The sequence below is a fragment of the Hippocampus zosterae genome, chromosome 5 (genome assembly GCF_025434085.1).
Source record: "Hippocampus zosterae strain Florida chromosome 5, ASM2543408v3, whole genome shotgun sequence".
In the NCBI taxonomy this organism is placed as follows: domain Eukaryota; kingdom Metazoa; phylum Chordata; class Actinopteri; order Syngnathiformes; family Syngnathidae; genus Hippocampus; species Hippocampus zosterae.
The window spans coordinates 23,138,302-23,155,073 of NC_067455.1; the positions used below are offsets into that span (position 1 = coordinate 23,138,302).

At 39.4% G+C, this 16,772-nt stretch overlaps 2 protein-coding genes across 2 annotated transcripts; both read right to left on the reverse strand.

Moving 5' to 3' along the window:
* Positions 1-25: 25 nt before the first annotated feature.
* Positions 26-3,045, reverse strand: fxyd11 (FXYD domain containing ion transport regulator 11). The gene is made up of 7 exons (XM_052064898.1): positions 2,918-3,045; positions 1,852-1,893; positions 1,609-1,641; positions 1,213-1,227; positions 899-973; positions 539-563; positions 26-407 (listed from the first exon to the last, which is right to left on the reverse strand). Exons 2-7 carry the CDS (start codon positions 1,883-1,885, stop codon positions 377-379), a joined length of 213 nt encoding a protein of 70 aa, XP_051920858.1. The 5' UTR covers positions 1,886-1,893; positions 2,918-3,045; the 3' UTR covers positions 26-376.
* Positions 3,046-6,517: 3,472 nt separating this feature from the next.
* Positions 6,518-11,398, reverse strand: LOC127600356 (uncharacterized). Its single transcript, XM_052064869.1, has 6 exons — positions 11,212-11,398; positions 10,411-10,494; positions 8,528-8,730; positions 7,705-7,852; positions 7,073-7,195; positions 6,518-6,945 (listed from the first exon to the last, which is right to left on the reverse strand). Exons 2-6 carry the CDS (start codon positions 10,469-10,471, stop codon positions 6,878-6,880), a joined length of 603 nt encoding a protein of 200 aa, XP_051920829.1. The 5' UTR covers positions 10,472-10,494; positions 11,212-11,398; the 3' UTR covers positions 6,518-6,877.
* Between the last annotated feature and the right edge of the window lie 5,374 nt (positions 11,399-16,772).

A 16,772-nucleotide genomic window follows, 5' to 3' on the forward strand; every position in this document is an offset into this window, starting at 1 on the left:
TCAAACTTAAGAAGTGTCTATCAGATCCATTTTTAAAAGCACATTTTATTTAATTTCACTGGATACATACTTTCTCTTCTTGAAATGTTTGACCACAGCGAACAGGCTCTTAAAAAATTCCAATTCATGCAATATGTACTGTACATGTGAGCAACTGTCATTACGGATCTTATTGCATTTTGCAGTACTCGGAACTTCTGTAAGCACCTTAGACAAACAATACAAGGTAAGACTTCTTTACCAAATATATATATCTATATATTTTTTTTTCACCCAGAAATGTGCAGATCAACCTAAAATAGTCTTCTCCAATCTCCACCCCTCTCCTGTTTGTTCTTCTTTCTCCCACGTGGAAACCGGTTTATCTTGTTCCATATCAGATTTCACTGCTGTCATCTTCCACTTTCCTGCAACGGGAGGTCAAAAAGGAGGTTGAGCAGCAGTTAGCACGCTGGTTCAGGAAGAAAACGGACAAGTGGCTTGCGGGGTTGCACATTCACTGACTAGTGGGGGGTAAAAATGAAAGGAGTCATCTTACTTGGAGCGCCCGGAGCACTTGTTATCTGTGAAGGAAAACCACAGATTATTGTGTGAATACTGAGACACATCTGCAGAGTGAAACTTTCACACAAATGCAATTGTCTTTATAAAAGCTCACAACTTTAAATAAAATAATACAATTAAAGGTGAGAGTATCACCAAAAGTTCCAAATGGATGCTTTTGAGATTTTGTCAACATGCCGGAATGAAATCAATTCAGGTGATATTAAAATATAGGCACGTGTCAAGAATGCAACTTTTGTTATCTGTTAGAAGTTTTGGTCATTCACTTTAAGAATGCTTCATCCTTTCAACATATTACAGTGGTTAAATGATAGTTTGACCGTGTGGCACTTACATAGCAAAACACCGATTCCTCCGATGAATAAAAGGCCTGAACAGATCAGACCTGCGATTCGAAGCCTTTCATAGTCTGTCAAAAAAGAACAATTTTCCAGGTTTAAAGGATTCATATCAGTTCCATTTTGCTGTATTTAAAAAAAAAGCAAAAACATGTTCACTCATCACATGTAGTTCAATAAACATAGGTATATTTGCTTTTACTGATGATATGTACAACACCATGGACATCTTTTTCCAAAATTGACAAACAATAGAAACAATACTTTATATGAGGCCTTTTAATAGATGGAATTGAGGATGCATACTTACTATAAACAAATGCACCTAGAAAGCAAACAGAAGAAGAGGAGAGAAAGAAAACAGTCACTTACAAAATTATACTGAATTAAACTTTTTTTCCACACAAAGGCTCGAGAGTGTTAGCAAAAGAAAAGAAACAATCACATAAATGAGTAATTCACTTTTCATCTCATTGTCATTGACCCACAAAAACTTTTAACCTTCCTGTTATCTTTGTTTCTTTGGAACATGAAACAAGTCCCCCCCCCCCAAAAAAAAAAAAAATCTGAAGATTTAAAAACTTCAAAATGGGTCAACTTCAGCACAATTCAGGTTTACAGCAGCGTTAAGTTTCTCCACAAACTAGTTTGTCCACAGAAACAGCTTGAGAAACGAACCGAAACAGACAGGGAGTTTTTGCCTTACTTGCTTCAGTTTCAGTGAAGAGAGTGAAGAGCACTAGAAGAGGAGAAAACAGAGGAAATACTTATTGGGGAATGACTTCGCTAGCCTACAGCTAACGAGCTCTGCAGCTTTCAAAATTATTATCATTATTAAAAAATATTTCTTGTAAGAGCTAGAAAGATACGCTTTAATAATCCCGTGAGAGAAAATTAAATGAGATGGTATAGATCATAGAGATACTTTAAGATGTATTTTACATTATACCTGCTATCACAGCCACGAGTGTGAGATGTCCCATTTTCAACACTGTTAAGACAGACATGAACGAGGAGAAAGATAATATAACTGTGAAACTGAGAAGGACACACAATTTTGGTCTCACGACTTTGCCCCTGGTTTGTACATGTGCATGCACAAACGCGGACACACACACACACACACACACACACACACGCACACGCACACACTGACTCTTCTCCCTCTCCTCAGGAGGCATGTCCTTGCCGTGTGAGAGGTCAGAATCCCCTCAGCAGGGATGAATTTCATGTGTTTGGTTAACAAACAGCAAAGTTTCCACTCAACTTTCATTCCACCTCTCAAAGTAAAAAGAAACACAAAACACAGGGCCTAACATCATCATGAGTCTTCCTTTTACACCCACCCAAAAAAATAAATAATAATAATTCTGAGAAAAAAACCCAAATAGTTTGGGCTGTTATTTCCCATTCCTATTGTAGAGTAAGCATTTAGAACCTTTTTGAAGTGTGAGAGAAATGTGTTTATTTTGAAGCTCACCTTCGATTGACCTTGTAAATTACGTATATGGTCCTTAAGTACATTAGTTCAAGAAGTAGAAGCAAGATAAACTTAAAAATAAAAAAAGCAAGGAGGATCGTAGAGTTAGCCAAAGCATTTTTCTGTTCTGTTCTGCAACCTGCACTACTTGTTGATCTCCAAGATTTCAAGGAATGGTCGTAGAATCAAAATACAGCACAAAGACCGCTTGTTTTGCATCTTTTCTTCGTCATCTTCCATCATGACCTCTGTCCAGAGGTCACCGTGACTATCAGGTAGCATGACATTGGGGAAGGCCACACAGATATCCGACTTTCAAGTCTCATGAAAGTGATCAACGCCAACTCCTATTCTTAATTTAAAACATTTGTTTATGTTAACATTCATTTAAAGGTTCATCATCATCTATTGATTTTTCTTTTCAGTCCAAACAATGCGCTAACAATAAACCTTGAAACAAAATTGAAATTAGGATTTTTACCATATACTTGACCCAGACCCCGATCATACCGATCTCGTCCGTACCTTGGCTTACCTGAACAGATGAGGACCGAGACGCAAAAGAGTGTGTGAATGTTGCACACCTCAGCCTAGACAAAAGTCTCTATTTTCAGTTTCATCTGATTTGTTGCGCCGGCTCCTCCTCTATGTTTAGAGTATAAACTATTGTGTATGTGCATTTGTATCTGTGTGACTCGTTTGTACCTGAAGGCCATTGGTCGTGTTTTCCCATAAACATCAGCGCATCACATTGTGTAATAACTGTTGAAGCACGTGATGTTAAACACTAATATTCAATACTCACAGCTGAACAGATCCCGCAAGTGGATTTAATACATTGCGGTGTTTGCATTTGTTTGATTTGCATATTACAATTGCCACGAAGGAAAAAAAAAACTGGTTTAATGTGAATAAGTGGGAGATGAGGTTAAAAAAATGTGAATAAGCAGTGGGTTTCTGCGATTAAAGGGAGATGGGTTACATAAAGAAATAAATTGGCGAAGCGGTAAATTTATGAATGACATATCATGAATATGTGGCTCCCATTGTACGAAAATAACAATTGTGTTGCTGGTTTTCGTTTTCCCGACATTTTCTTAACCCTAAAACTGCAATCTACAATTGCAGATATAAATTGAGAGAAGTTGAGAAATATTTGCAAAATTTCATATCACATTTTTAGAAAGGCTTGGAGTGGAGTATGAACATCTACAGGAATGTTATCACTGCTGTTATCACCAAATTGCCTTATTGTTCTGAGCAAGCGAGTCTGCCCCTGATAAAAAATTACAAAAACGAATATAATAAATAGTTAGGTTCCTGACAGTGGCACTGACATCTCACTTTCCATAGCATTCTCATTGACATTGACTTGAGGCATTATGAGTGACTTATTATTCGTCTGGGCAGCACGGCGGTCGACTGGTTAGCACGTACGCCTCACAACAATGACTTTCAATTACAACTACAACATTTAATAATAAAACCTCTGCGTCATTTTTGATAAACACTTCAGCCTACTAGATTATGGTATTTTAACGCTGGATTTTATTACGGTAAATGGAGAGGAAAGTATTGTTATTGATGTGGTACTCGATTTAAAATTTTTGAGAGCCACTCCTGTATTAAAAATTCACTTATGTTATTACTAAATAAGATAAGATATCCTTTATTCGTCCCACACTGGGGAAATTTACAGCCTCCAGCAGCAAGAATGTATGTAGAAAGAAAAAAAAACAACAAACATCTTTCAATTAAATACAATATATATATATATATATACAATATATATATACAATATATGAAATAATGTGTATCAATCAAGATAATTTATCATAACTACCTTTGTTCCTTAAAAACAATGGATTTCACAGGTGTAACTAATGAACTCCCTGGTGAGTTGTACTGCCATCTGGTTGGACTTGTCATGTTTCCTCTGTTTTTTAAGATAATGACACAGGCTTGCCCCCCCCAACACCCCAACACACACACACACACACACACACACACAGTCACAGAAGTTGCACTGTTATGGTGGTATTTCGTGTGTTTGTCTCTAAACAGTGGAACTCGAGGGCTTAGAACAAATTAACTAATGTGTGAAACCCAGTCGATCAACAGTTGAAAATTCTTTGTAATATAGAGATCAACTCTTATTCGTGTAGATACATGAAACAAAGACATTTTAAGGAAGCAGCTGAACCAACACATTGCTGCACGCTACCTCTGCTGTATAAACTAAAAGCTGAGAGAGAATTCTCTCCTGCTGATGTGCATTTGTATATCTGACACAGGTGTCACAACACGAATGATGGATTAAAAAAGTTTTAAAAATCTAATAAGAGTGACTGCATTTTTCTTCATTGTCCATTTCTTAGTGTAGGAGACTGGACTGTCTCAGAACTGTTTGTTATTTATTACTTTGTTGTCTGTTCATAACCCCCCCCCCCCTCCCCCATAGAATTTATTTTGTGATTTCCTCACCTGATTTTCTGTTTTGGTGCATTATTTTTGCTTTTTCTTGTGTCAGTGAAGTTAGTTAATTCACGTTTTTCGGGGGCGGTCTTTGAACGCCTCTCGAGTCGAACAGCTGAAGAGCAGGCACAGAGACGCACCTGTATTTGTTGAGCCTGCTATAAGCATGAATAAAGTCTACGTTTAAAAAACAACAACACTACAGCGCTTCTTTTTTCTGAGCTGCAACATTAGAACTGCTAATTTCAAATCAACCGGTGTGATTATATATTACCCTTAAAACAGTTGTCTTAACCTGGGTTCGATCGAGTCCTAGCAGTTCGGTGAATCGGTCTCAGGGGTTCGACGGAGGCTCTGCCATGGCCATCACTAGCTGCATATGATCACATTACATTGCTTGTCCAATCAGTGCTGTGGGAAATTTAGTTCGCTTAGTAGTCACAGTGTGACTGTATGTTATACGATAAAAAAAAACTATACATATGCCATGAAATATTAATAAATGTGTTATTGCAAAAAAAAAATCTTGTTTGCAAGACCACATCAAAGTTCAGAGCTCATGGGTTCACAAGAGGTCTTCCTGTGTGGAGTTTGCATGTTCTTCATGTGTTTACGTGGCTTTTTTTCTGGGTACGCCAACCTCCACACACATTCCAAAACATGCATGGTAGGTTAATTGAAGACTATAAATTATCCTTACGTGTGATGTGAGTGCAAAAATAATAGTTTGTCTTTGTGCATGGCACACCCTGTGATAGGCTGGCATGCAGTCCAGTGTGTCTTGGATGAAGCCTGCTGGGATAGGCTCCAGCAGGCGGCCACACTGCATACTGCAAATTATTACCTTTTAGCCTGGCACCTTTTTCTTGATTCTTGATTGCTTTCTGTTTTGGTTCCTTCTGGTCACATTTTGCCAATTCACACACATTGTGAATTGAGCCACTGAAAGCTAGAGTGTGTCATTTTAGTGTGAAGAGCGAAAATGCACACAAAAAAGGCACACATTAAGTTCTTTTGATTTTGACATCAAGGGGGCAGTCCATTATTGCACTGAGCACTTTTAGTTGCTTTTCTTTCTCTCTATCTCTCTCTTTTTAATATAAGTGAATTTTATTTCATTAAACTTTTAATGGCTTAACAAAAAGTGTGTTGAAAGATGCCTCCAATCAGTGCTCCTCTGTGTTTAGATTTTTATTGATTGAATTGGACACCCCCAAAGAAAACAACAACAACTAAAAAAAAGCAACAAAGCATGAAGTTTGATCACCACTAGGGGAAACACTAATCCAACACAATACTCAGCTATTACATTTACATTGAGCTCTTCACGTCTGAGCTGTACAAACAACTTTCAGTCTGTTAATTACAGTCAGTACCACACGCACGCAGTATGCACTTATAAGTTATCTCAATCTGTTTTTAGTGGCCTAAATTTGACAAGCCCATAAAAGAATGCTTTTCGAAAACAATTCATTAATAAAAGAAAAAAAAAAACAAATTAACTTACCGGTAATCGGGAACCGCTGAGATTGACCAAAACAATGTAAATAAAATTGTGCCCAACATGGATGAAACTTAGGTTTTAAATATATATTTTGGATTTCATTACAAAATGGAAAGACTTCACATTGCAATTCAAGGTTTAAATAAACACTCAAAATTTGATATTTTAGTTCATTGTTTATTTTAAACAAAACATTTTTCTACGAGGGATTAGGAAACACTGCAAATTTTCACCTTCAAGGAATGCCTCACATATAAACGCAACCCTTCAGTGCTTCATGTTCAAAACCTCAATGTTCCATGAATTTGAACTGATGATTACATTAGTATGTGGTTTTAATCACTGTCATTGAAGCCCCTGAAGAAAAATGTTGACCATTATTTTTTTTCTGTTGTTGTTGCTATCATAGATATTTTTTTAAGCCTTTTTTATTTGTAGGTCACATTGGCACCTGAGCAGATTCTTGATTTTAATTTTGATTTGATTCATCATTTGTTATTGGGGAAAAACATGACATTAATTCTTCTGCTTTGCAAAATCCTTGGATATAATTGCGAATGTATCATCTTCATCTTCCTTGGGCCCTGCGGGGATAAAAAAAAACATCCCAACTTCAATAACTTCTAATCAAGGAGTCTAAGCTACTTGTTCAGCATAGTTCCTGATAAAGAGAACGTGTCGGAGCATATTTGGATTTGAGCCTCTACTTACGGAAACATTTCTGGCAGGCCTCGGATCTCTTCAGTAATGTGTAAGACAAAGCAAATACGAGGATGATGCCAAAGAAGCCCCCAATAGCGCAGCCAATGAGGATGGCCATGTAACTGCCATTATCTAAGAGTGAAGATATCAGACATTAGTGGGGAACAGTTGAAGGAATAAAATGGAAGATTTCTTGTAAAGTATGACCTACTTCATCTATCATCGAAATGCCCTTCTTTTCCAACAATTGCATAATTTAGTCTTCAAGATTTAGCTTTTGTGAATGGTTAAAATGTGATATGATGCGTCACCATGAGCACTTAGCTCATGGTGGCATGATATGGTTAGCTGCCTAATATTTCTGAGGTTGGGTGATTGAATTCAGGCATTCCATGGAGGTGTTTGCAGGTGCTCTCTGTGCTTGCGTGAGTTTGTTTTCTGGGACCCACTTTGCCTTCTTTTCTTAGATAAACGGAACACTCTAAATTGCCAGTAGGGGTGAACGTGAGTGTGAATGGTTGTTTTTCTATATCTGCTCAGTGAGTGGCTGGCAACCAGTAGAAGGTCTACTTCGCCTGGTGCCCAAAGCCAACTGGGAATGAATGGATGAATGGATGGATGGATGACATGGTTGTCCTCACCATAGATACGTAGAGTGGCAGTGGAAGAGTCAAAACCATTTGGTAACTGACAAACAACTCTTGTGTTATTGTCTGATTTCGAAGTTCCTTTGAAGGTCCACGCAGCCACTGACTGTCCTTTTTTTATCTGACAACTTCCATAAAGAGCCTAAGGACACAGATGAGGGCATAACATTACTGAACATCACATTATTGAAATTCTTAATTTTGAAGGTTGAAGTTGAATTATGACAGCCATACACAAAATTAGATCCGTTGCTTTTGTTGCAAAGGTGAACCTTGATTGTCCTTTAATGAAGATCCCATTAGCTGCAATAGGATCTTCATTGGATTAATGGTTTGCCTTTTGATTGGCACCTGATGGAGAAGGCCACAATTTTTTAGCAGTGCTGCTGGAGGGTCCGCACACTTCCTAACCAGCAAAAACAATTAAAAAAATAATGTGGCTAAAAATGTTGTTATTGGATGTATACCATCGCATGCTATGGGTGTTGCTGACAAGGTGGGGATCTTGAGCATCCACCTGAGAGGGAGCAACACCCCTCTGACAATCGTCACTGATGGGGAATCAAACAGTATCAAAATCTGTGAAGAAGCAAGATCCATCTGTGATTGATGTGTGATTACATTTTAAAAACCACCCCTGCCTTCAACTGAAAATATTTAGAAGCATCAGAATCGGCACAACCACTGATCATTGGCCATGTAAGACACTAACATTTTTGCTTTTTTGCATTTTAGGCTACATGAAACGAAATGTGAAAACACAAAAGATTATTAGTGCTTCTTAACGGCGAAACAAGGTTTCTAGTTGCTATCTGACCTGGGGGATATCTTCCACATGTCCACCAGGGCAGGTGAGGCTGTAACTGCCATGACCACCGAACAAGGTGAAGGTGACAACAGGAGATGTTTCAGGCACAGCACAGGTAAACACGGCGGGGTCCCCCACAAACACAGAGACATCCACTGGCCGTGTCAAGATCTCTGTTGTTGTATTTGTAGATACCGCGGTTGTGTTTTGTGCTGCAAGATGTGGAAGAAATACATATACCGAATCTCAGCTAATGCACATTGTACGTAAAAATTTAAAGTGATGCTTTGTCATGAAATGACATGGTATATTGACAAATGAAAAATGTAATTAAATATGTACAGTCATGAAAAAGTATGCAATCCCTTTGACAAACCCAACTCCAATGTAGTTGGGACGTTGTTTTAAACCGAAACCAAAACAGAGTACAGTGATTTGCCAATCATGTTGAACCTGTTTTTGATTTAATACACTAGAAAGACAATTTTTAAAATTTGTTTTGAGCAAATAATCATGAACATTTTATGGCTGCAATATGTTCCAATAAAGCTGGGACAGGTGGCAAAAAAGACTGAGGTTGAGAAGTGCTCATCAAACAACTGTTTGGAACATCCCACACGTGAACAGGCTAACTCAGAACCCTTGGCTGCCTTTATTGGCTATATATGGAGCTCTCCTGAACTTTTCAGTCATTTACCAGGAAGATGTGTTCACCTCTTTATGGGCAACTGCATGAGGACATAGTCGAGCAGTTTAAGAGCAATTTTCACCAATGTACAATTGCAAGGAATATGGGGATTCCCTCATTTATGGTCCACAATATCATCAAAGGGTTCAGAGAATCTGGAGAAAATACTGCAGGTGAGCAGAAAAGCAAAAAAATGCCCTGATCCAAGGAAATTCAGGAACAGAAGAGAAATAAAGTAACCAATATCATCACATCTTGAAAATGTTACAAAGAAATCACTAAAGCTTTAGGACTGCGGTGAATCACAGTGAGAGCCATAGTCCACAAATTGAGAAACCTTGAAACAGTCGTGAACCTTTCCAGGAGTGGCCAGCCAACAGAAATTAGCCTGACACAGCTAACGACTCAGCCAAGTCATAAAAGAATCCATGACAACTAAAGAACCGTAGGCCTCCCTCGCCTCAGGTGAGTGTTCATGACTCAACAATGAGGAGGAGACTGTGCAAAAATGTCATCCAAGGCTTAGTTCCAAGGCGAAAACCAGGGCTGATCAATTGAACATTAATGGCAGCCTTAGTTTTGCAAAACAAGTATGAATTATAAGATGTGGAAGAGAATATTCTATGGAGTGACAAAATGAAAGTTGAGCTTTTTGGAAGGTCTGCATCTCATTAAGTCTGGTGTAAACGTAACACAGCATTTGAGAAAAAGAAAATCAGATCAACAGTCAAACATGGTGGTGGTAGTGTGGTGGTCTGAGGCTGCTTGCCAATTCAGGACCTGGATGACTTGCTGTCTTGCAATTCCGGAATGAAGAGTGTCCCAAATTATCTCCACACAGATGGGAAAGATTCAATGGCAGTGATTAAAAAAAAAAAAACAACCAAAAAAGTTTTTAAGTTTTGGTGGCAATCATTTTTTCACAGAGGGCCATTTGGCTTGTTTTTTTTTTCAACCTTGAAAATTTTATATATATATATATATATATAAAATTTAAAAATACTTATAATTAGAAATCCTATTTGTGTTCGATTTTTGTTTTTTTTTTCTTTGACAAATATTTAAATTAGTTCGAGGATGGGAAATATTTAAGTGTGACAAACATGCAAAGCCATAAGAAATCAGAAAGAGGCAAATGCCTTTTCATAACACTGTAAAAACTGGAGCGTTAGGGTTAAAAAAACAAGTAAAAATAAACCCATACCCGATGAGGGTGTGAAGATGTGGATCAAGATCAGTAGCAACACGTTCATGTTCTTCCTCATCCTTTGTGTATTTTTCTTTTAATCTGTTCAAACAGACATGGTAACTTCAGGTTATAATGTCAACAACAGACAGTATTATTTTGTCATGTCATGCAATAATTAAGAAACATCATCTTCAACAACGTAATTATGAAAAAATGCAAAAGTGAAACTAAATGTGTTACCACAATGGTCTATTAGACTGTATTGTTCACCCACGCAGCCATCCATTTTCAATATTACCCGTACTCATTCTGTTTAGGGTCGCGGGGTGCTGGAGCCTATCCAGGCGGACTTTGGGCGAAAGGCAGACTACACTCTGGACTACCCTTTACTGTATTTCATCTATTTTGCTAACTTTTACTCAAGGCAGCCAAGAACAGATTTTCATTTGCATTATCATCTTGGTAGCAGACAGCAAAATAAAACACAGCCTACTGATATGAGATTTATTTATTTATTTTTGCTTTCTGGACTCACTCCTGGGTGTTTCAACAACAGTGTGTTATGGCCGGTAGAACCCTGAAAACTCATTGTTGACCACTTCTTTCCCCGCTGCTTATAGAACTGGTCTTATTGATGCATTTCCCCTTTTACTAAAATTGGTTTCTGGTCTTCAAGAGGAACTATACACATACACAAAAATGTTTATTTCTAACTGAAGTGAATTCCATTGATATTTTCAAAGACGAGCTTTCCAGCCTAATTTCATACAAAACTGTTCAAGATTAGGAAGAAAAGGTAGAAAAAAAATAACTAACCTTCAATTAAAGCTTTCCAGTAGGACACCTATTGACTGATGATAACTACACTGCTTCAGAAATGAATCCAAAATTCTTTCTAAAGCTGGTACTATAATGAATAGCTTGAAACAATAAATTGCTGTATGTCAAACAAATTCATCATCTTCTGACTGTGAGAAAGTCAAGTCTCCGATTTAAAAGAAACAATTCTGCAGTGGAGAAAAAAAAAACAGGTTGAGCTGGCTTAAAGTGGCTGCTTACTGGTAGTTATTTTCATTATTTTCCGTTTCAGAAACGCTGCACACACCGACAAGAACAAATCTTGTCTATTTCGTTCACGGAAATCCGGTTTTTTTCTTTGTAGTTGGACAGCATTTCTTATAGTTACCCAAATTAATTTAAACGTTTTCTCACTCTGCTATCACTGCAAAACGTCAAATTCATAGAGTGCAACGATATGTCACGTTCAAAAAGCTATGCTGCCCCCTTGAGTTGGATGAACACATGTACATTCTCGTGAATAATATCTGTCGTACTACTTCTACTCATACCTGTCAACTCATACGGTTTTGCCATAGTTCATACGGATTTTGTGATGAATCTGACGTATATGGCCGTATCGCACAAATCAGACGGATTCTGAAAATTTCCGGTTTTTGTCTCCCCCCTAACAACAGGTACTGAAGTTCCGTTTGCGTTTGCCCAGAATGGTGCTTGTCTACTCGAATGCTTTTATTTTCGGAATACAACTCTGAACACAGTAATGCCACTAAGTAGAAGGATGATTAGACATTAGCCAGACATTGCATTATGGAGATCTACAATAAATATCATTGATAAATTTCGTGGGTTTTTTTTCAGTGCCGTTATTTTGACATATAAAATGCTTTGGTATGTTATAATGATTTTTTGCTCTTTATAAGGATTTTTTTTGGTAGTTTATACAAGTTGGCGCCCCGAAAGGTTGACAGGTACTACTATTCACATTATTATATGTATTTTGTTCATAGGCACCTTTTTGGGGCACTCGATGATTTGCATGGACTGTACATTTAGAGATTTAATGAAACCCAGGGCGAATTTCCGAAACATTTGGGTCGGGTGGCCAGGGTAACTCAAGGACTCATCGACGGTGGAGCGATAACATGACGTGTGCGCAGACTAGACGTGAGCGCTCATACCTCGCTTGGCGTGCTTCACGATGAATATGGACGAGAGAGAAGTCATCTTGTATCATTTCATTCACAATCAGGGTTTCATGAAATAAAATGCACATGTATCCATCCCTGCCCAATGCTCTCAGGATACAAGCAAGACCAAATCTAAGAAAAAAAGCAACGTTTAGCTGATCAGAATTGAAACGATTAGGCCCTTTAATTTATTGTTTCTTTGTTTTTGTAATTTCTATTTCTCTTGGATTGTCTGGCAACCAGTTGAGGGTGTCCACTGCCTTCTGCCCAAAGACAGTGGGGATAGGATAGGGATAGACACTCAATGCTCAATTTAAGGATTCTTGGATACCATTTAATAGGATAGGATAGGATAGGATACAACTTTATTGTCAAATGTATTGGATGTGTAACATACAGCACAGATGAAATTTCTTCCCTCTCAAGTATTTGAATCTATATTCTGTATGCAGCTCAGTTGTCTGAACACATGTTTAGAAGGATGACCAAATTGAATACACTATTTTTGCTGGTGATCAGGATGACTTCCATTGGGACTGGGCAAGCTGCCACTTACCTGGGGAAGGCTCCTCTTTCCCGGACACACTTTTACACTTGCTGGCCTGTTCATGCTGGAGCTCAGAGTTACTTCCAGAGGGCCGGGGCGTTCTGCCACTTACCCATGCAGGGAAGGTGCCTTTTCATTGCATGTATGTGCTACAGTGTAATGCAGGGGTGTCCAAAGTCGGTCCTCAAGGGCCGCTGTCCTGCCTGTTTTCCAGCTCTCCAAGGAGCAACGCACCTGATTCAAATAATCAGGGTCGTTCTAATGCGGCTTCAGAGCTGGCTGATGATCTCATCATCTGAATCAGGTGTGTTGCAGCCGGGAGAGGTGGAAAACAGGCAGGACAGTGGCCCTCCAGGCCCGGTGCTGGACATGGCTGGTGTAATGTGACAGTGTGGATATGGAAACACAGCAGAGTTAGTTCTCAAAACCACAAAATCCATCCATCCATCGTCACGAGTGTCGCGGCTTGCTGGAGCCTATCACAGTTGACTTTGGGCAGCAGGCGGCGTACACCCTGAACTGATTGCCAGCCAGTCGCAGGGCACACATAGACGAACAACCATCCGTGCTCACACTCACACCTGGAGACAATTTAGAGGATTCCTGTAACTTGCCATCCATGTTTTTATAATGTAGGAGGAAACCAGGATACACGGAGAAAATCCATACAGGCACAGGGAGAACATGCAAACACCACACAGGAAGGCCGAAGGTAGTGATGGGTCCATGAGGCCTCATGAGGCGTGTCGACACACTGACACACTGTGTTGATACTGTGCTGATACTGTGTCACTGACCACTGCCACCTGCTGGACCTACAAGATCCCTGCAGCCAACCCACTGAACAGACTGAACTGACTAATTGTTTTGTATATTGAACATATAAAATATACAATTCGGTAATAAATTGGCAAAAGGTGAAGGTAAGATATAAAAAAAGGAAAAGAAAATAGTAATCATCACAAATATGTGTTCAAAGGAGTAGAAAGAAGCAAAAAACCTACCCCGAGTCCTACCCCTTCTTATATATGAATTGATCATTGTTCTAAATAGGAAAGAAAGTCTAAATATCAACAAATGCTTTTACCATTATGTATGCTGTACTAATACATTTTTACAACATTAGGTTTGTATATACAGTACATACTCTTTAGAGCACATGTATATGTCGATTTTCTCATATTCATAATGGATGCTACATTTCATTAAGATATTAAATAATCTCATCAATGTATTTCTGATGTATTGCTATATTTCATGAGTGTATCGAATTTATCAGCTTAATTCTGATTTGTGTAGTTGTCTTGTACTACTCTCGAATTCATTTTTAATCTCAGCAAGAGAGTTCCTCATTTTACTGGTCCGTTTCAGAATCATTCCACAGATTTACACCTATTACACATACACTCCTTTGTGTGATGTTCGTTCGTGTTTTGGATTTTTTTGTATAGATTAGTACCCCCTAAATTATGACAACTTTCTCGAATTTTAAAAAGCTTCTGGATCTTTTGGCAAAGGTTATTGTGTGCTTTGTACATTAATTGGGCGATTTTGAAGTCATTCAGGTCATGAGATTTCATTGTTTAATTTGATAAACAGTGGATTTGTGGGTTCCGTCCATTTGGAGCCAGTGATTGTTCCGATTGCTTTGTATTGTAGTTTTAAAACGGTGTTTTACTGGCATTTCCCCATATTCCCACACAATAGGTCAAATATGGAAGTAATAAAAGTATAAGGATCTCTTATTCAGCAAATCCTTAGTTTTTGGGAGGATCCCCATGGTTTGGGATATTTTTCTTTTATTATCTATTATGTAGCTGCCAGCACAGTTTTGCATCTACAACTGTTCCAAAACATTTTCATAAGGTCATTCATCGATTTGATGATGAAGTGTATACAATATCATTCACATCCATGCATTCATTTTGCAACATTCAATGTGTTCAAATAATGTGAAGATCATTTGAATGAGGATGCTTGTGGGCTTTTATTTCACAAATTTTTATTGAGAAAAATAAGATGCTCCAATGTTTTAAACTTCAGCCTGTTGCGTCTTTTACAAGCGATTTCTCCTGCTGTGGAGAACACACGCTCACAAGGGACGGATGAGGCTGGCGTACAAAAGGAACTCCTTTGCGAGGTGGGAGAGGTTTGGGAAAGAAGTGTGTTGGTCCTTCCAGTACAGCCGCTTCCTGGAACCTTGATTGTCAAACATGGAGGGGAGAGTCAACCAATAATAATTACTGATCGTCAATTAAATCATCAACATAGCAACCGTGAAAAGATGAGTGAACGTTTGTATACCTGGCGTAATACTGGGTGTATCGCGAACTTCATTCTCATGCTTGGCCCGATAATGCCTCAGCATGGTGGAGGTGCTTCTGTTGGTGTATGACAATTCGACTTGGCAAATTCGACATTTCACCTGTAATGAAATGTGAATAAGAAGTAACTAAGAGTTACCTTGAAATGTATTCGGATTAGAATAGTACAACACATGTCAATAATCTGAGAGGCACTCGGCGAGTGCCTCTCGCCGAGAGGCTCTCGGCCACAGAAGGCGATTTGAATAAATAAATAAATAATACCTTATTCTCCAGGACATCAAAATGGTCCCACACGGCGGATGATTTGCGTCTCTGCTCCATAATCGGCAAGGCACGAACACGAAGTCTGTACTGACACGAACTTCGACAAGCGAGCGTGAGTAAGGTCTGGCTTGTTTCGGCAGGTGGCTTTGTGTCGCCAAACGACTTCCTTATAAACACTGTGGGGCGGGCTTTTGCTGCGTCAACGCCCTCTGCACTGAGTCGACGCCCCCTGGACTAAGTGGCGCAGCCTGTACTGTGCCAAGCAGCCGATGCGGTCTAAACTGCACCGGTGCAGTCAATTAGCAGCCTGGACTGTGTCAACGCAGCCGATGTGTCAATTAGCAGCCTGGACTGTGTCAACACAGTCGATGTGTCAATTAGCAGCCTGGACTGTGTCAACGCAGCCGGTGTGTCAATTAGAAGCCTGGACTGTGTCAACGCAGTTCACGTGTCAATCACGTGACGTAATGAGCCAGCACATGCATCGACACGTGGTTTGCTCTGTGAGCCCGGCGCATGTGTCAATGCATCGGTGTCGCTGGACCCATCACTAGCCGAAGGTAGTATCGAACCCTGCAGCTCTGCACTGTGAGGTGGGCGTGCTAACCAGTCGCTGTCATGATTCGGTTTGGGACCAACAGGTGGCACTTTAGGGCTCCCCCTGCAGCTGCACACCTGTTGGTCATTAGGTAATTAGTGCTTTAAAAGGACTCCCAGCCCAACCACTCATTGTTAGGTCATTTTTGCTGTTTGCTCTTGGCTACTGTCATGTTTGTTTGTTGCTGTTTGTTCCTCAGAATCAGAATCAGAATCATCTTTATTGGCCAAGCATGTAGAACACACAAGGAATTTGTCTCCGGTATAACACGCTGCACTAGTATCATCGTAAACAACAAAATCATTGAACCATTTTAGAGTATACCAGTAGTTTTGTAGTACCATTTTGTGGTGCAAGAAGAGTGACTATGTCAGTGACTGTTTAAGGAGTTAATGGCTAGAGGGAAGAAGCTGTTTAAGTGTCTACTGGATTTGGTGCGCATGGATCTGTAGCGTCTGCCTGAGGGGAGTGGCTGAAAAAGGTGGTGGGCAGGGTGCGGGGGATCCAGGAGGATTTTCCGTGCCCTTGTCTTGATTCTTGCAGTGTGCAAGTCCTCAAGAGTGGGTAGGGCGGTGCCAACGATTTTTTCCGCCGTCCTAACTGTCCGTTGAAGTCGGATTTTGTCCTTTTTTGTGGCGGCCCCAAACCAAACC